General features: G+C 39.5%; 1 protein-coding gene across 2 annotated transcripts in view; it reads right to left on the bottom strand.

Moving 5' to 3' along the window:
• nphp4 (nephronophthisis 4) overlaps positions 1–20,103 on the bottom strand; it is a 198,305-nt gene extending 178,202 nt beyond the window's left edge. For both annotated transcript variants that reach the window (XM_042491381.2, XM_088082428.1), the window contains exons 1-2: positions 19,770–20,103; positions 19,010–19,147 (exon numbers count right to left, since the gene is read on the bottom strand). In XM_042491381.2, the coding sequence (XP_042347315.2) occupies positions 19,010–19,147; positions 19,770–19,946 (315 nt within the window). In that variant the 5' untranslated portion in view covers positions 19,947–20,103. The remainder of the gene's footprint in view (positions 1–19,009; positions 19,148–19,769) is intronic.
• Between the last annotated feature and the right edge of the window lie 248 nt (positions 20,104–20,351).

Here is a 20,351-nt window from a genome sequence, read left to right as displayed (position 1 = left end):
TAAAAGAAATATCGTTTTGTGATATCGTCAGAAATCAGCATGTTGGCCGAATCCGATATTTCATTTTAAAGCCAATATCTAAATACTTGTGACTACTGCAGAGTCATTTGACCTGGGTGTGAATGCCATGAAGTTTTCCAATTACATACAAAAGCCAGATGTTAGCAGGCGTTAGTGGGCTTTTTTGAGCAGTGGGAAAAGCGGTTTTACATATCATGTGTTGTTGTTCAGAGAAGGGCAAAAGTATGATGGTGCCATGTCTTCAACCAACTGTATCAAGCGAGTTGGGCAAAAGTTATGCAAATAGGAAATAGATGTGTTATAATGTTTTGTGCACAAATGAAGAAAAGTGTTTGCCAACAAGAAGTCAGTTGTTTTGTTTAAGATAACTTATTGATAAATGCAAAATGTCGCCTTTTGAGAAAAAGAGGATTCTAAATTTTTAATTTCGCATACTGTTACCCCTCTAGCTATGGAAATATATTTCATCTCACATTGAAATATTCAACACTGACACTCACTTCAGTTTGCCTGAGCAAAGTTCCAAATTTGTACAATTTCAAGACTAGCATAACCAACAGTTCTCTTCCCCCAGAACTTTACATTAGAGGCAATGTTCTGAGATCTTGCTCCTTCCCGACGCCACAGGAGCACTGGGAGATGTCATTGAGAAAACAGCTTGCATCGGCAGCTATGCCAGGCGCAGCATATGTCGGACCTAATGAGAGGTTATACTCCGCAGCGACTGTCAACAAAGCAGTAATCGATTCTCACAGGGGTAAATATCCATCCCCCCGCAACTTGAGTAAAGAGGGGCGAACGGCGATGGGGTGACATTAAAACATCATCAGCACAGAGGCATGTAGCCTAAAGTCACTGTCACTCCCAACAACCAGCCTGTCTGCAGCTTCTGGGGGCTTTACAGAGACCCCTTTGTGGGAGACAGAAAACTTAACTATGACAGGAAAAAGGCAAATTAAAGCGTGAGGGAGCTGTTTTCAGATGTACAGCTACAGTAGAAAAGAGAGAGCAAGAGAGATGAAGGGAGAATTGTGATGTTGTTCCGCTTTGAATTGTTTTACATCCATCTCATGGTAAGCTGGTTTTACTTGCTGTGGCAGCAGGTAAGAGATGTATCATGGGCTGCATCTCAAATTCCATACTAACATACAGTATGGTAAAACAATATGTGATTTTTTTAGCATGTCCAGTACCTCAGTATAAAACCAATGGTACATGAATTGCATATTATTTCTGGTGAAATATTACAGTATGCAAACACTGTACACTACATCATCATTAATAATCCAAAATGCAATGTATTAGATGACAACGTTCACAACAAGCAATGGTCGACAGCTACCAAGATAGCACTGTAAGGTCGATAATTCTTCAATTTAAAAGTATAAGTTTTCACTTTTCTTGGAGTTATACAGGTATATCTATATTTTTAATTATTTATAAATTGCCACCAAAACTGAGGTTAGCAGGGATTGACCAGGGTTACCATGGTTACACATTTACAACCCACAAGAAGGTTCTCAGGAAGTGATGTGGTAGGTCATTGTCTCGATGAGCTGCACGATGAATCAATTAATAGGTTAGTTGTCAACTGCCAACTAAATTGATAATCGATTCACTGCATTCATTCATTTTTGAAGAAAAAAGCTGCTTAAATTTGAATATTTCCTGGTTTCTTTACTCCTCTATGACAGTAAACTGAAAATGTTTGAGATGTTGACAAAACAAGACATTTGGGGATGTCATCTAGGGCTTTGGGAAACACTGTTTGACATTTTTCACAATTTTCTGGCTTTTCACAGAGCAAACAACCAACTGATTAATTGAAAAAATAATCAACAGATAAATTGACAACAAAAATTATCATTAGTTGCAGCCCCTCTACTATTTATTCACACAAAAAAATGTGGGACAATAATACACATATTGATGATGTCATGCATAGTATGCAATTTTGGTTGCACTGCTGGTAAAATGCAGAAATAAACTTATCATGCTGCCCTTGAGACAAAAACAATTCGATGTGGTGTGAAGAGAGACATTTTTGGACTATGCTTTGTCAGTTTAAGCTAGTTTGCACTCTCTAATTTATTGCATAAAATTAATACACTGATAAAAAGTTAAAATATATTCTATATCTATAATTGGTTTTTCAGCTGTTTTAGTAACACACTAAATCACAGAGCTAACTTATTGTCTGTCTTACAGTATTGATCAGTAATAAGAGGTTTGTGATGCGTACATAAAACTTCCTTTTGGAAAACATGAACAAAAACTTGTGTAATAGCTTCATGGAGTCCTATTAGTGGCTGGTGGTGCTAAATAAGCAATTATGCGCCTCTCACAGTGCTATCAAAATGTAAAAGCTGAGACTAATTCTTCCTGCCCCCTCGAGGTGGTCATTCAAATGCCTGACTTGTGGGCAACTGGGCAAGCACTGAAGGGGGAATCACAGGCATTGCACAAAACAAAGAGGCTGCAAATGAACATTGGTTTTGCATAGAGAGGTCCAAAGCAACTGGAGTGTAATTGACAGGGCCCTGTAGTTTGACCCCCGGAGGCTTCCCAAAAGAAAAGCAAACAGGGCATTTCCATTTAGCTAACACGCTGGCTGGGAGGCTGGGAGCTCCGGTGTCAGCTACCTAGGACTTAGATAACAGGCCAGCTGCACATGTCTGCAAGCCTGTATGAAATATTTGCATGTTAAGCATGTACCTGCATGCATGTGACTGTGTGTGCACGTGTGTCTAGGATGAATAAAGGCTGTCATAATGCAGCACTGAAAAAAAGCACACAATGAGGCTTTACTGCAGTACATAAGTGTATACATATAACTGTGAGCTCCTACTGTTTATCTACTAAAGTTGTTGTATACACTGTGCCTTCCCCCTGGGACTTTGTTGTTAAAAGCAAAAACTCAAAGTCATAGCTCAGCTCATGAAGTGCTATGAAGCTAAGCAGGCGCAAGCACTCAGGAAGATTTTTGGCTGTAATGCTTTGATACTAGTTTTGGCAGGATAGCCAACGCCTTGAGTTTCAGGGGGAGTGAGAGCGAGACAGCGAGACAGAGAGACAGAGAGACAGAGAGACAGAGAGAGAGAGAGAAAGAGAGAGAGAGAGAGAGAGAGAGAGAGAGAGTCATTTGACAGGCACAGAAAACAGCGGGTATCAGCATCACAAATCCTCTCGGTGTGAAATTCTGTGACTGTCACCAGGATAGGAGAGACGGCAGCGTGGATGATAAAGAGGCAGAGAAAATGACAGGGATGGAGGCTTCGGGCTGCCTTTTGGCCAATAATGTCACTGGATCGCAGCTGAGGCAGATAGGACTGCGTATGCATTTGTGTGGCAGTTGAACCAAACAGACTTTTAACAAGAGGTCCTCACTGGTCCGACAGTTTAGACCCGATGTGTAACTGACCCAAGGAAAATCTACTAAAAAGAGGGCAGATCCAAAAAAGAAAACAGACCGTCAGAGTCGGTCCTAATTAGACTGGAGGATAATTAATCCCAAATAGAACAAAAACAACAACTCTGGCAGCAGCTTGATGCACCTCAACTTAACAAATAGGATAGCAATACGAGTTCCAACAATCAATGTGAAGTCTTTGCAATGAATTCCAAAAATAAGTGCTTATTAATCTGAATATAATTTGGACCTGGACAAATTTAAACTTCTGAATAACAACCACCATCCCCCTTTTTCTCTTGATCATTTAAGACAAGTCTTCTGCTGTTCTCGTCTGAGCTTTGTAGGTGGGAATACGTCACTTGCCCAATGTCTACGGCACCAACTCTATTCAAACTTTCAGCTAGCTGGCATACATGAAGCAGGAGACAGAACACAGAGAGAAAATGAGGAAACGTATGTGAAGGTAAGCAAAATGTTGTCACACATCCACGCATAGTAGAGCTGCATTACCTTGACAGAAAGGGTAGAATCACCAGAGGCCCCTGATACAGTATTATCACGGTACTTAGTTCTTGATACAATGTTATGGCCATTTTAAATGTTTTTGTGATATGCTAATTATTGCAATATAAGCTATTGCTCCAAAGCGATTGCTAACAGCTTCTGTGTCAACGTCAAACAGACCACAAAGAGGCAGGTAGAAGTCAGTCACTGGTGACTGATTGGGGCAAAATAACATGATCTTCTGAAGAGAAAACATTTAACTTAAATGCAATGTTGTGCTTGCTGAACAGATGGTAACTTTGGATCTTTGTAGGAAGTCTGCTTACATCTTACCATTAGCATAATACACTCCTGAAACCCTATATACTGTTTAAGGTGGCCATTCTGCAGGATCAGAGATGTAGAAGTGAAGGAGGCAGCTTGTGAAATCCTGAAGCATGACAGGTGGAAAAAAAGAACAAGCAGTGTAATGGAGCTGATTGAGAAGTTGAAGGCAGAAAAGGTGTTCTTTTCTATCACCTGAGTGACTGGTGCAAGGAAAAAAAGAGGCTACGACTGCATTAATGGAGGCAGTGAACGTGTCCCCTGAGGTGTGCAATGTGGCTGAAGTTAAAGAAAAAAAAAATGGTTTGATATAAAAGTTTATGTCATAAGGACAAAACAGAGAGAGGAGAAAAAAGTAAAAAGAACAGGTGGAGGACAGGGGAAAAGCTGATTTATCAGCCAAAGATGAGAGGACTGCAGCAATTACTGGAGAAACAGCCCAATTATGTGGAATCCCTCCAAGGAACGAGGGTGACAGTGATGCGATTTCTATCCAGCAAAGACTTTCATCGACCAGTAATTCTCATTTTTCAAAAATCTCCATCTGAGGCTATTTTAGACTACAGACAATTTAAACAGCTAGTGAAGCTACTTTATTTAGAAGTGACCAGCCTTTTATTGTCATTGTAGCTGAAGATGCCTGGCCAGCACGTATACGACTGAACCTCAATGCTATTCTGGCACGGACCTAAATGTGTCCAAAGCACCGATAACTGAAAAACCGTCAATTAGCAAAAGCTGGCATCAAGAGTCAGATTCATTATCTTGTTTACTTATTGTTTGATCTGATAGATCCTGATTTAATTCAAGTTTCAGGTGATTGCCAGACCTAGTGGGTATCGACCACAATTCAAAGGTAGAGAATAAAAACATAACGATAACCATAGGTAAAAGAATCCAACATAAAATTATGCGCAGTGGGATCCTCATCTTTGTAATTAACATTTTTTTGAAAATACAGAAATTGGTTGTTGATATAAAATTGTTGATAAATTTCAAAATCCTTTTAATACCTTCCTTAACATAGAAAAATAAAACATTTATAAACAGTAAAGTACATGAAAACATCTGGCATGCTCTCTTTTTTTTAAGCTTTCAGCCACATCTCAAGGTCTTTTCTTTTTATATTTGCCATCTGTAATGCAAAAATACTCAGAACATAATTTCACTTTGGTTGTCCAAATGTTAAGCAAAGAGCACAAACATCCTTATCTCTAATCACAAAGATCCTGACTGAATGGAGTCTAGTCTTTGTAACACTGGCTCTGTGTCCACTATCTTGCAGCTCTAGATCTGTGACTGGTATCATGGCTGACCATCTTGCTACACTGCAGCAGCAGCAATTACGCATCAATGCCACACACTCTTGAGCATTTCATTGACCTTTTGCTTCCTTTTGCTCTCACAAAATTCATTCTAAATCATGAGCCACTCTGTGGTTTTGTAGCTCACGATTTGCATCCTCTAAATGTTAAGCCAAGCAGGAACATTAAAAACAAGTCAAGGCCAGACAGAAAAACTTTGTTTGTTTTTTTTGGGCAGTGGAAAGAAAACTATAAAGCACCAACATCCCCATGTCTGGATTTCCGTTCATCGGAGTCATGTGAGAAAAACAAAGTTGCAACACGAGTTGAAGAAATGATCATTTGGGGCGTTAAGTGTTCCTATAAGGAAAATGAGCAACAAGTCTAATAGCTTTTTGCTATTATTCAATTGCTTTATTGACGACACAGACTATAAGGAAACAAATATTTTGTAGAAAAATGAACAGTTTGGCTCCAGGGAGAGCACAAGAGGAAGGCATTGAGTCACGTGTACAAATGTTCTGTCAATTTTGTGGCAATCAGTCTTTTAGATTTATGAAAGATAAACATGGCAATTTTGCCATTCATTTTTGCAATATTAAAATGGGTCAACAGGTAAATCAAAGGGTTTTTTTTTTACCTGATGACAGTGCTAGTTTAAATGTTGTGGAGAGGTTAACGGCATCTTCTTAAAATGATCTATGGTACATGTCATGCTAAACTGGGAAAAAGTTGTCCAAAGAGAAAACTGTGGATCAAACTTATTATCCTCAGTACCCACAGAAACCAAGGCAAATGTTTATTTCACAGTAGTGTGTCTAAATGCCACATGCCTGCAAACACACTGTTATCACCTGAAAGAAACGGGCAAACTCTTTCTCTCCCGATACAATATGGAGAAGACAAACACTAACAATGATGGATAATGGCTCTAAACTGACACGGGTATAACAGATGAAGCCGAAAAGTAACTAAGGTCCTGAAAGCAGAGGGAACGTCGATTCTGAGTTACATGTGCGCTGACAGGTTATATGCCCTGGATCACAGCCAAGGCTGGTCTGGGACAGATGAGAAATTAACAAGATGAAAGAACAGCAGTAGTGGAGTAATTCCATCAGACATTTTCCATGTAGCGAGCCTGCTTCAATGGCAGTTCACACCTACTGTCAGCATCACACTCACGCCAGTTTCCCTAACACATGCCTGTACACAATAAAAACCTCCCAATCAGCACAACTCCCATACCCTTTTCCCCGAGTCCCCGTTCCTCGTTTTTAGCTTCAGTGCCTCTGGTGTTCGCTGCCTTGTCCCTGACTTCAACAAAAAAATAAAATCCAAAAGATTCTGCATTCTACAACATCCCCAGCTTTGCCACCGACAGATCTCAGCACTCGCCGGGTAAAGTCTTAGTTTGTCACCCAGGTTTTGGTCTCCTGACATTTTGTAAATCCTGTCTGAAATGCCTCACAGACAAACTGCGGGCACCGACTGTGAATGCTGGAGGTGCATCACAATAGGGGAGGAATGCAGGAAATATACAACGTTGAAAGTGCTGGAGGAACACTGCCAAACTTCAGATTCAAAAAGGTATTCTATAAAGGTATATTTCAATGGAAGTCGGGAATTGACATGTCAAAGCCTGGAACAACAAAGTACAAGACAGACAGATTCTCTTTCTTTCTATCTGTGTCTCAGTGTCTCTCTCTCTCCCTCTCTACCCCACACACAGGCAATACAGACCCCCGGGAGAGCTGATAGCAGAACTATAGGGACGAGCTCACTCGGTGCGTGCGTTTGAGCGCCTGTGTGTGTTTGTTTGCATGTGTGGAAGGAAAAGAGGGAGTGACGGAAAGAGAAATGAGCTAGAGATGGCGCGAGAAGAGTCAAGTAAGAATCAAGTCAAAATGCACTACACACAAGTAACACATGCACACCTAACACCTCCTCGGGGCTCTCATCTCTACTGTCACCTCGGCAGCAGCTCTTGTGGCCCTTGAATTCCCCTGATCACACACACACACACACCTACGGCATATAGCTGTGTGTTACGGGGTGTGCCACTCCAGTGTGTAAAGCTGTTAAGCAGCAGCTGCTCCGCTAGATGTTTGGTCCCCGTTGGAGCTGAAATATTGATCAGTTCTCGAGCAAGGCAGCAGCGCCTGCGCCCCCACCATCCCCATGTATAATTGAAGTGTATATCTCTTAGTGTGGCATGCCAGTTGGGAGAAGGAATTAAGCCCCGAGGTAAGCTGAAGGCCTGTCTGTGCTGCTGTAGCGGCTCCTTTGTCCATCAATCATATGGCTTTTCACACAAGCGGGTTTCATAGGCTCGCTACATTTACTGTAGGAAATGCCTTGCCTTGTAAAAAAGAGAATGGAAGACAGAATATAACAAGACTCAATATAGGTTCTTGTTTTACTGCTCGCCATTTATCTCAGCTCTAAGCAGTTTAAAGGAGGACTCCTTTGGGCCATTTTGGACTAGTGAGTGAGCATTCAAAAAGGAACACAATTCAATTTGTGTAAGGGCTATTGTTATTTTATATTTTTCTTACTGTCAACAAATCTCATGAAAAGACCAAGAAAAACAATGTGTTAGTCTGTCTCTTAATACTTTTGGCTTCAAAAAATAATCTTCAGTACCCATGTTCATGGTACTGAAGGAACGCAATTCCCAGAGCAACAGTGTGGCTCACTGATGTGTTTTTTAAGACCCAGTGAAATTAAAAATAATTTTTCCCTGTTTTAATCCTGTGTCACTGTGTTAATTGGTCATTTATCTCGTTATATTCTGAATATATGTTAAAAAAAAACCCGCATCAGAGCATTTTTACATCAAAGTCGCTGTCTTTTCTCCTTCTGTAAAACGGCTGTAATTATGTCTGAAGACTCATCCTGCACTCAGGTGCTGAACAGAAGTTCATCCACGCAAATGAAACTCTGGGCGACTGGTGAGAGATGAGATGTGTGTTCGGATAGCAGTGGACAAAACCTTTGTTTTTTTTATACAAAACAATGCGACCGAGGTCTAATTCCTTCGACTCTCTCTCATCCTTCTCCTGATCTCACAGCGAGGGAGGTGTGCATGCAGTTAACTATGTGCTGTAGCTCCTGAGTAGGCTACACTCGAAGCCTGCCTACCTTTTAGTGGTCGATTGCGAAGGATTGGTTTTAAATACCTCTTGTAACTTTACACCATTTAAACAATTAGTTTCACTGGGATATATGTTTCTGTATAGAAGCTAAAGATGTTCTAACTTCTTTTTGACAGGACTTTTAATATTTCTAAAAAAAAATTGAGCTCTATGGCAGAGTAAATAGCTATACCAGGGTTTTGACATGCATACAATACTTGTTATTTGTTTAGGTATCAGGAAATATTATAAAAATCACTGTCAGTTATAAGAACTAAATATACACATTATTCCCAGCTTTTGGTTTAAAGGAACAGTGTGCGAGTTTTAGAGAGATTTAGTGGTGTCTGGCAGTGAGGAGAACTGCAGATTTCAGCCAGCTGAAACTTCTCCCAGTCAGAGTTCCTTTAGTGTTCATTGTCCAGATGTTTTTACTAGAAGCCGCGGCATCAACAGAGGTTTTTTCCTCTCTAAAACATATGAACCTGATGGCTTTAAACTAGTAAAAACACAGCATTAAGTAGTTTCAAGTAAAAATGTGTTTCCTATGGTGCTCATGCTTCTAACTAAGGTGGATGATACGAAATACTAATGGCACTATCTTAAGCCAGTCATAAACATGGCAATCTTCATAGACAAGAACCCACTTCCTTTGAAGATATATATAACTCATTCCAAAGTCACAAAAACACACAAAAAAAGTATTTTCAGGCCATTATACACTAAATAAAACGTACTTATTATATTCCATTTCTGCCGATATAAATCCTACACACAGGACTTTTAAGAACAACACTGAAAACAAATTTAGTTTTCTTATTCATCCCTCGTATGAAAAGGTCAAAATCTACCAACATATCTGCCTCAGCGGTGGAAACGTTTACAATTTCTTGCAAACATGTACCCGTGTGTATGCAAAATGAGAAATAGCATGTACATACAGCACTGACAGATTCACGAGCAAGCCACGGGAAGCCGAAAGACTGACTACACAGCTAATCATACAAGAATAAAAACGACACAATATAATACCACAACAAATATAGTTATGTACAATTGCCTTGCAGAATAGGCTGAGCAGAAATGTGTATCCTGATTAATATTTTCATCACAGTTTGTCTAAAACGCAGCTTGTGAAAGAGTTGAGAAGACATTCTGCTTTAGATGTGATGGTTTATGGACAGGTGCCATAATTACAACAATGTACTTTCAAACAGCCGACATTTTCAAACCAGACACATACACAGTGAGGCTGTCTCTAATGACTTTCACATACAGGGAACAGGACTAATCACTCTTTTTATCGAACCTACTCAATAAAGGCAGTTATGTATATGTATGGCAACAGGCAACAGGTCCATAAGCTACAAAGTGTAAGCTATGCATTTGAAATAAAAGGTGATAATTGCACCATTATATCAAATACCACCCACACAGTATTCAGTTGTATATATACAAACACGCCATATATTGTGCATGACTGGCTCTCGACTGTCTTTTTTAAAGCAGGATACCTGACATCAAATGTCACGCCCCTCAGTTGTTTTTTTCTGCCTGAACCACCAGAGGACACAATTCTGAACAACACATATTAAATGGACCTTGAGTTCTGACTGTTTTGTCAAATTACTGTTTCCGAGGTCAAGAATGAACAGTGATGTTTGAAGGCGCTGCCCACCCACACAGTTGTTTTCAGCACCTCTTCTTAAGTTGATTTCGGCACATAGGTCACCAGTCTCAACATACCAGTAAGAATGATAGAAGTTGACCTGACATAGAGGGGCAGCTGGAGCGAGCTGTCAGTCAAGTGCTGGAAACAGGTCTAATCGAGCTAAGAGAAAACACCTGCGTGGGTGTTGGCTAAGACGTAGCGTACATTTTTTTAACATGATTTCATACTGCAGCTATTCATTGTTTAATACAATTACTGTTACTTTTTCCATTGTTTAAGAGGTATGTACTTAGTGGTGGAAGTGATGGCAACTGAAGAGTAGGGTTGGGAATCAAGATTTGGTTCCAGTTAAGAACCACCTCCAAAAAAAAAAGAAATCATTTTATCACTCATTTTATCGATAACAGAATGTTTTTTTAACAGTTGCACATTGCAAAACAATGATGAGGAACTCATGCATCAACACCACTGAAATTTAGGGAACAAGGAGTAATAAGCGAGTAGAAGAAATGTCTAAAGCTTGGCTTGATTTCATGACGAAAGATGACAACAGCTTGTAATGATGTAATGTCTATGAATGGATCATTTCAAGTAACATGGGAAACATCAGTAACATGCTGAAACATCTCTCCATGCAACATGGTCCTTAATTCCAAGAATGCCATGTATTTGACACTGTACATGAGTGCCACTGATTCCCAACCGTGCAGCATGTCTATTATTGAGGGTAAACATCCTCTGTTATACTAACATTGGCGAGTTAGGGTTAGGGTTAGGCAAGCACGCTCACCAGAATTTTTTCTTTAACTACGAAAAATCTAAATGAAAACCAATGCCATGCAAATATTCTCTCATTTTATTCATTTTCGATTACGACAAACAGACTGTTGCTACAGCTAGCTTGCCTGGGTCCAGACCTTTGAATCCGCCCACTCAACTGAGTTCGAGTTGCTAGCCAGCATGCATAACAGTGATTCCACATTGTCAGTTGCTCTCAGGTAAAGCCCATCTTATTTACAGAATTAGGAAGAAATATAAATAAGAGTACAGTAACATAAGAAAAATGATAAGCACTACCAGTATTGATACTTGGGTCAATAAAATCCAAACAAAACCTATCCCTTGATTTTAAAAATGTAGAAACCCTGGCATGGTAACCGTCATGCTATAATGTCCATAATATAAAGGACAAACAGAGAAGCAGCATCATTCCTAAACCAGCTAAAATAAACATTACAGGTTAAATCAATAGGCCCCTTCTATCACTGATGTTTGCCTATTTTCAGCCTGAAACACCTAAAAACCTATCAACAGAGAGGAACATCATTTTCATTTGCAAACAGTTTATTATTTTATTGTGGAGTTAAATTAAGAGTTGAAATACAATATAATCTCACCTTTTCTCTAAACACTGGCAAAAAGGGCAGAGTTTCTTCCTACGTGACCGCTAAATGGACACACTTAAATAGATCACGAGTGCAATCCTACATAATAGACTGCAAACACTATAGCACACACAACAACAAATATAATAAAGTCAAAAGAGAAGTTTTTCTTCAGCTGAGCCAGCCTTTCTGGAGTATGTGTCTGATTTTAGAAAGCAAGCCAAAAAGGGGGGCGGAGGGGTAGGGGGGTTGGAGGCTTTAACTGTAGCTTCTCTACAGCACTGACAGCTTAAATTTGGCAACATATTGTACGCTTTAAGGAGAAACTTATGCTTTACAGGATGAATGTGACTACTGCCACATTTTCATTACTCCGAGCTCAAGTTTGAACCATATGGGATTCTTCACTTTGAAACCAGTTTGCTCTTTAGAGAACAACTATTCGAGAAACAAAAGCGGAGGAATTGCATGACTGATGTTCAAATGTTTTCCCATCGGTGAAGCACTGTCTTCTTCTGCTTTTCAGCGCTTTGAAGTCATGTAATAAGGCTGTGTGTGTGTGTGTGCGCGTTGGTGCATATGGTGGTGAGGGGTATTGTTTTCATCACATTGTGGGGACTAAGACATGATAGTCCATTCTGCTGTGGGTCTACTTTAGTTTATCGCAGGGTTAAGGTTAGAGGGTTCGCACAGGGGTTAGGTGTAGGCATGTGGTTAGGGCAAGGAAAACAGACAAAGGAATAAAGGGTAGAGAAATAAAATATGCATGTGTGTACGTGTGCGTGTGTTACTCCCAGTTTATTCTGTGCAGCGCTACCTACGTCACGCCTAACAGCATTTGGAGACCCAAAAAAAAACAGAGGTTGCACGGACAGGAACAAAACTTGGCCTTTTCTCCAAAGCCCAGCTGTCGGCCTGATAATGTTGCACATATGAGAAGGAACCACTGGCTCCCTGTGAATGCAGGGAGTTCAAATGGAGTGATCACAGTGAGAGACAATGCAGAAAGATGCACATTTCTCTCTGCCTCCTACGGTCTCTCAACTCCTCCGTCTGCACCGTCTGAAGCACAACATTGCCCTCTACTGCCCACAACTTGCACTACATTAGACTGCAAAGAGAGCTGCCTTGTAGGAAATGTTAACGGTTGTTAAATAATATGAATCACGATGAAAGAAAACCAGCAATGGTCGAGAAAGTGAAAGTGGTGAGTGATTTCAGGGACATACTGGACTTTATAGCAGGATAAAAACAAGAGAAAAAAACAAAAATGATACTAGTCTAGAGATATTTTTAAAAAGCACATACACAGAAGCCCATGACATGACACAATTGTCCTTGTTCTTCCTCTGTATCAAAATCCAATCAATGGAAATGTACAGTAACCTAAACTTCCCTTTGTGCATCCAAGCAAAAAGACTTAGCTCAAGCAAAGCTAGATTTTCTGTGTGAATGTATTGTGCTGTACTTGCTTCATTCCAAGCATAAAAGCAGCCTTTCAAAAGATTTTAAAAAACCATTAAAGCATTGACAAAAGAATCAAATCCAAATGTGCTCTCCACTTTCAAAATAAAAGCTTCATAACTCAGACTTGACAACTCGAAAACAATTCGTAAAGCGGAACAAAAAGCAACAGACATCGTCACTGTCAAAACGTCTCACCTCTACTGGAAAAAGAAAGAAATGTGGAGACAAAGCAAGAAAATAGATTTAGTAAGAGCTCCCTCTTTCTCTCTTTTATCACGGCGCATCTTTGCTTTTCATGCGATATTAAAACCAATCCATCATGGCTGACTGAGGCGAGGAGGAAGGTGGGGCCTTGCAATTTTCACCCCGCTCCTGTAACTTAGGAGAGGATCCCCCCTCTGACATTATTTGGATATCAAACAGCAATTTGCCACTCATAAACACCAGCATGAATGCGAGTGCATCGGGCCAAATCCAATAAAAAAGCTGGTGCAGCTCTTGCGGCACGACACAGAGAGGGCCAGCCCTACTTTATCATCCTGATAGGATATGATGTGGTTTATATTATTACCCTGGATGGATAATAGGATTTGGACGCTTATTGGGATACCAAGTGGGTTTTTATACAGACTACGACTATTATGGTGGATCAAAGTGAGGCCATACACTGTGAGAGATTGTTCGATCAAAAGAACATCAAGCAGAGGGAAGGAGAGAAAACAGATGGTGACAAAACTGGAAATCAAAATGTGCCATAGCTGTGACTCATTGGCGGCTCTGTAAAAGACTTATGCAACACTCTGCATTTATCAGCCAGCTACAGCTCACGGTATTCTTTCCATTCAAAAGAGTTTCTCAAAACATCTTGTGTGGCAGCTCACACCGCAAGCAGGCCGGGCATCGCCAACATTGAAGGTTACAGAGGAGCTCAGCAGTGACGCGATCATAAAACAGTGGGTGACTGGCCTCCAACCAGGATGTACAGAGGCCTTCAGATGTTTGATTGAGAGAGAACACAGACAACCAGCTGCTCCACAGATATCTGCTCCAAAATAACATAATGACTTCAAAGAGATGGGAAACATAATGCTGGGAAATACATTTTAGAGGGATGAAACCATAGAGGGGAACGTTTTCTAGCTCACAACTGATGACCCTTTCACAGAAAAACTCCACAGGGCACTGAGGTTATACTGATTCAGAGGATTGAGGGTCAAGGAATTTATCTTCAAGTGTTTAGTTTTGAACAAGATGATGCTAAATACCTGCCATCAGCAGAGCTGCTGTTCTGTGTTTGACCCTGACTTCTGGCTTTACATTACCATAGAAGGGGGGAAGATAACAGAGGGGACCAATAGTTGCTGCTGAAAGTTTTCTTCTCTCAAAGTGAAGGGCAGACGTTTGAAAGATGACTGCAAAATAGATGAGTTTACATAAATGAAGAAGAGGCGGTAAAAGCTTGTTTCCTCATTCTTTCTCCCTTCCACCGCAGGCATAAAATAATTGCTTTTGCTTTGAATTGTTATAGTATTATTTTTATTATCATTATTATTATTATTATTATTATGCCAATACATTCACCACAATGAGAGCTTTAAGTTTATTATTGCAAATGAATTACCAGGAAATAAATGAGTGATGTTTTTCATAAAAATGAATACACTCAAAAAGTCGATTTCTAATGTTTTACTGACAGACATTGAATGACTCCTCTATGGTGGTCATTTTAGAGCACTTGACATTTAATCTCTCAGAGCTCGCTGTTTTCATTTACAAACTCTACGGAAGGTGTAATGTAGTTATACATCTTTTTCATAGTTATGAGGGCTGTTTGGTCACAACTTCAATTGACTTCCTGCCCTTGTTAACCCTTTCATCAAGAACAAAAGGTGTCACTACTACAAGAACCAGAAGGGCTCACCACTTGTTTTGAATAGAGATTACTTCATCACTGGGAGACATTATAGGGTTGAGTATCAAACCTCAATACTTTTTTGGTACTGAAAATGTGTCTGTTATTCTAAAAAATATATATCAAAAGCTAGCACAAAAACATACATCATGAATGTGTATTGTTATCAAATGAATAGCAGTCTCCATAGAGCCACTATATAAACTACAACACATGTCAGTGTTGGTGCATTTAGCATGAAGAGTCAAATATCTCTTGACAACGACAAGTGGCAAAATATTTCTGCTCTTCCTCTTGACCCCAGCAGGGCTCCACAATAAGGACTGCCCATTGCAAATAAAATGCCATGTCAGGCTAGCAAATCTACTGACTCACTTGCCAATCAGGCAAGCAGTACTTTTTTTTCTGGAGCTGATGATGGAAGTAGCTTAGGAATGAGCCATCTTGCTTTCTTCTCATCTCTGTTGAGAGTTGCACATGCTCAGCACAGATTGGGCGCTCACGAGAAAATGGCAAGTCCATCTCAGGGAAGAACGAGGTGGAATTATTACCCCAATTTTGATATGCAAGAATGTTTGTTGCTTCCCATCAGTGACTCATTGTGTCCTTGTTCTGATTCATTAACTTAAATAAAGATACAACATGGCAATTAACAGTCTGACTTGAAAACTGTTAATAAATAAAACAGATTTTAATAGGGCAAGTAAATACTGAACTCAGACAAGTAGATTTCTGATCCACTTGCCCCAACTGAAAAAGACATTCATGTTTAACCCTACACAGGACAATGATCTAGACTAATCTGATGGAATAAAAGACATAAGAGAAGAAATTAACCTATTTTACATTCAGAATTTACCTGCAAAAACAATATTTAGACTACAATAGTAGTAGTAATAGTGCAGTAGAGTTAAAAAAAACTCCATGGTGATCATCTTTGGCTTAAACCATAGCAAGAACACTTTTTTGAAATCAAAGTGTAGCGCCCTTCATTAAATTACTTCACATCGGACAGACTAAAAAAATGAATTGCACAGTGAAGCATAAAGGGTTATATGAAAACATCAACTTCACTCACTGTACAGGAAACAAGCTGCAAAGCAGCGTGGACATGACAGGCCGCAGGGTGCCCGGCTAAACAAAAGAAGTCCTTTCAAGTTGAATCGATAGCATGGAGATAATCTGATTTGTGTCATATTTCAATATCAGTGCGGTATATTTTGTCTTCCGTAGCTTCGACATTCTCTTTAGCATTTTCAAGAAGTAATTGAAAATTTCATCATCAAAGCACATCTTCCAAAGAGTACATCACACAGTTTGACATCAAGAAATTGTTTCTTTGTTCCCTTGGTCTAATGGTGATTATAGAGGAGAAACGACTCCAAGAACAATGTTTGGCAAAGAATTGAAGTGCAACAAAGTGAGACAGCAGACTTCTGCGCAACTCCAACCCCACATCTGACTGAACCAGAAGGCCAACTTCATTCACACTGACTCACAGATGAGCATGCATTACAGTTAAAATCCCAAGACAATATAGCAGCAAGTCTTTGGTGTGGCTTGTTGTTATGAACTCAACCACAGCAGAAAAATTACCACACCCCGAAACATTACAAAAAATACTACCGTATTGCAAAGTATGCAATAACACCAAATTTCTCTCCAAACTATGAAGGAGTTTTCCATTAGGGCTACTCTATTGTGGCAAAAATCATAATCAGTATTATTTTTGATATATAAATATTAATCACGATTATTTAACACAATTAATTATTGACTTTGGAAAAATCATGCTTTGAATTAAACTCAAAAAATGTATTTTTAACCACTGGATTTTCTTTAACTTTTAATATAATTAAACTAAAACACAAATGAAATAAATGCAAAATAAACCGATAATAATGATATAAAATATAAATAATATAAAAATATATATATAAACTTAAATACATAATATAAAAATTCATAAAAACAAATTAGACCAAAATAAATATCACACATGTAGTAACTCTGCACTCTCAAAACCTACTGAAAATAGACTGTGGCATAACAATTTTATCTTGATTATCTTGTTTTTATAATCATTAGAAGACAATATTATAATTGAAAATAAAACAACTCCCCTAGCCCTATTTCATGATGACATGGCCAACAAACACGTGCTTTCAGTAATGCAATCTGCATACAAACGCTAACATGAACATAAAACTTATGACATGAGGAAATACACTAAATTTATCACCACATCACAGGAAGACCTGTGCTTCTGTCACAGAGCAAGCAGATTTTAGCAGAGAAAAGTAACTTCATACAACTTTCTTCACTCTGGTCGTTGAAAAATCTTCAGCACACCAGCATCAATGTAGTGATCAGCCCTCTACTGAGCCTGACCAAGATTCCACCTACCAGCAGTACGCAGCAGACCTACGATAAAACTGAAGATAGTGTGATACCGAAGGCTCAATGTGACGTTTGTCAATCAAAATGAACATATTGTAACGTGGTTGGGCTGCCTGTCTCACTGTGCTGCAGTGTGACTCTTCAGGATCAACAGATTTGATGTTTAAGGTGACTGATTGATGCACATAAAGCCAAATGGTCCATTTTGAATTCACTAGGCTTCTCACAGGTTTAATATATCTGCTGCTAATGAACTGGCACTGGTTCTAAGCGGGGCTTCTAAATCTGTCGTTCAGAAAAGTTAAATCTATAATGAAAGTGAACGTGAACTGAGAGAAATGTCTGTTATTGCTCACTTGTGTTGGATGAGCAGAGAACTAGAGAGATGCATCTGTGAACATCTTAGAGGAGGCAGAGAAACTGCTATGGAATACGTTAAATATTGAAGGCTTGTGCCCGGTACATGCTGACTGCAAATCAATCACATATTTTTGTTCACATCTGTTCAGTGGGAGTGTGAGAACTGGGAGGGCTGAGTTGAAAAACTAAAATACACCTAAGCCTCCACAATTGAAAGGTGTGAACAAGATGCTGGTTTTACCACATCACTCCAAAAATGACAGCAATGCAAAGCCAAGCACAACTAATCTGAGCACACTGACTTCCTCAACATCACTACGCCTTTGCAGTTCAACTTGAACGTGTTATTGACTTTTAAAGGGATGGTTCAGACTGTGGATTTTGGTAGTTGAAAGAGTCGTTCAGATTCACTGAAGCCTCACAAAAATGCAAACAAACAATCGATCTATCGAGGCAGCAGCCCCGTTTAACTTTTAGCTCTTACATTGTCAAAGTCACTGACTGATTTAGGACCATTTAATCTAATCCCTAACTGTAACACTAATTGAAAGCTTGAACTGCGTAATTACTAACTGATCTTCTATCCATCATGTCAACCACAAAGCAATATAAAAGGTAACTGATATCAATTTGTACTGAATCCATATTTTTCTTTTTTAAAAATCATCTCCAATAACTCTCATTAGTTGTTGCTTCACATAAAAATGTGCTCTTCTTAAACTTGCAAGGTGAGAAACTGACTAGGACACTTAAAAGTGGGACTTGTTGGATACAAATGGAATCACTTATTTGCAGTCAGGGCAGTTTGTAGCTCACTAAGTTTTGGCTGACAACCTTTTGAACAGCGCAGCAGAACAGAGTCCAATCATCAGCGCTAATTGAAAGCCTTGAGTGGTGGAGCTTTTGAGTTGGCTTTAATTAAATAATGGCTGTGCTAAATTCATGTAATTTATGCTTGAATGGGCATTGATTTCACTACATAATCATCAGTCCACTGCTTATCAAAACAAAACGAGCGGAGTTTAAATACAGCCCGAAAACCTAACACACACTAAATCACAGCTGTGTGTTTTCTGCAGTTGTCGGGTATATTTTAGTGTTATAGTAAAGCTACCTCATTAAAGTAGATCTTGTTGTTTTTCATCCTTTCTGGTGAGCTCCTCCATGTTTTCCCAAAGAATTGCTGATGGTTTCTATCAAACAGGGTCACTCGCACCTGGTAGGTCAAATCTTGTTGCACCTCTGACATCTCCTGTGAGTAAAAAAAGGGGAAACACCAATTTAAGAGAAATCACAGGTAATCCAATGAAAAAACAAACCTCACAATCTTCCAATTTAATGTTGCTAAACCTTTCAGCAAACATTCATGAGTGAGTTTCACTCAACATCTTCATACAAGATCCTAACCGAAAATTCTGCATACATGAAATACACAAATTTCATAGATTATCTTGAAAGTGTTTCTTTTGTTCCATAAAATAATTACAAATTAAGATTAGCTGCAGTGGTGTTTGGTGGATTAACTCTAAACCGAATTTACAAGAGGATCCATAGCATGCTTATACCGGCATTTTATAGAGGCCAACGTAACTGACCAGTAAAATTCTAGATCACCTTTAATTATAAAACTTTTATATGGTAGTTTGGCTACTTTTCTCCAGGTGAACTGTGGCGTATTATACGTTAGAAGGGCGAGATACGGCACAGCCCTTTACTATGTATTTCCTAAACAGTGACTGTCGAAAGTCAGACTCAACTCCACAAATTCATAACTATAGGGAATTTAGGTCGTTTAACTACCACCGCATTTCTGCTATGAGCAAAACTGTTTCTAAATTTCTACGAAGCATTTAGCGCTAGCTGTGGGCAATCACCTGCGGGAGGTGAGCGGCAGTGAGCCGGCTGAGGCTGAGCTGGAAGCCGCGGGGCCGGCTGTGGTGGCTCTCCACCGCCCGGCGGACTGTCTGACTGGGCGGGGGAACCAACCGGCTTCTGTCAAACACTTCTCTCCAGCCGTCCGCCATAGTGGACATGTCTTCTGTTTGGACCATTTTCTGTAATTAATGGCAAAATGAGATTGACATTGCGAAAAAAACAAGAAATATAGCGAACGACGGGGCTGTTAATGCGAATGTTATCTTTTCTGCCTGTTCAGAGTTTCAAACCCGCGGCCGCCATGTTGAAATAGGATTCTACCACTCAGTGCAAGAGGGGTTAGCCGAGTAAATCAATGATTTCATAAGGAGTATTTATGAATTTAAGTCATTAATAAAAAGCAGTACTGATTTCACATAATTGAACGGTGCTTATACAACGAGTCTTTTTACCCCGATTACGAACATCTAAACCGAAATTCACAATCTTAGCATTTATTCCTCTCCACCTTTCATTTGGTATTTTCCACCGCGCTGTATCTGTTGCTATGGTAATGTTCACCTTGCCGTACAGTTGAGGTC

This window comes from Plectropomus leopardus, chromosome 9 (assembly GCF_026936395.1).
Source record: "Plectropomus leopardus strain MGB_pleo_1.0 chromosome 9, ASM2693639v1, whole genome shotgun sequence".
NCBI lineage: Eukaryota > Metazoa > Chordata > Actinopteri > Perciformes > Serranidae > Plectropomus > Plectropomus leopardus.
The sequence above is the reverse complement of the archived record's forward strand: the minus strand, read 5'-3'. Positions and strand labels throughout refer to the sequence as shown.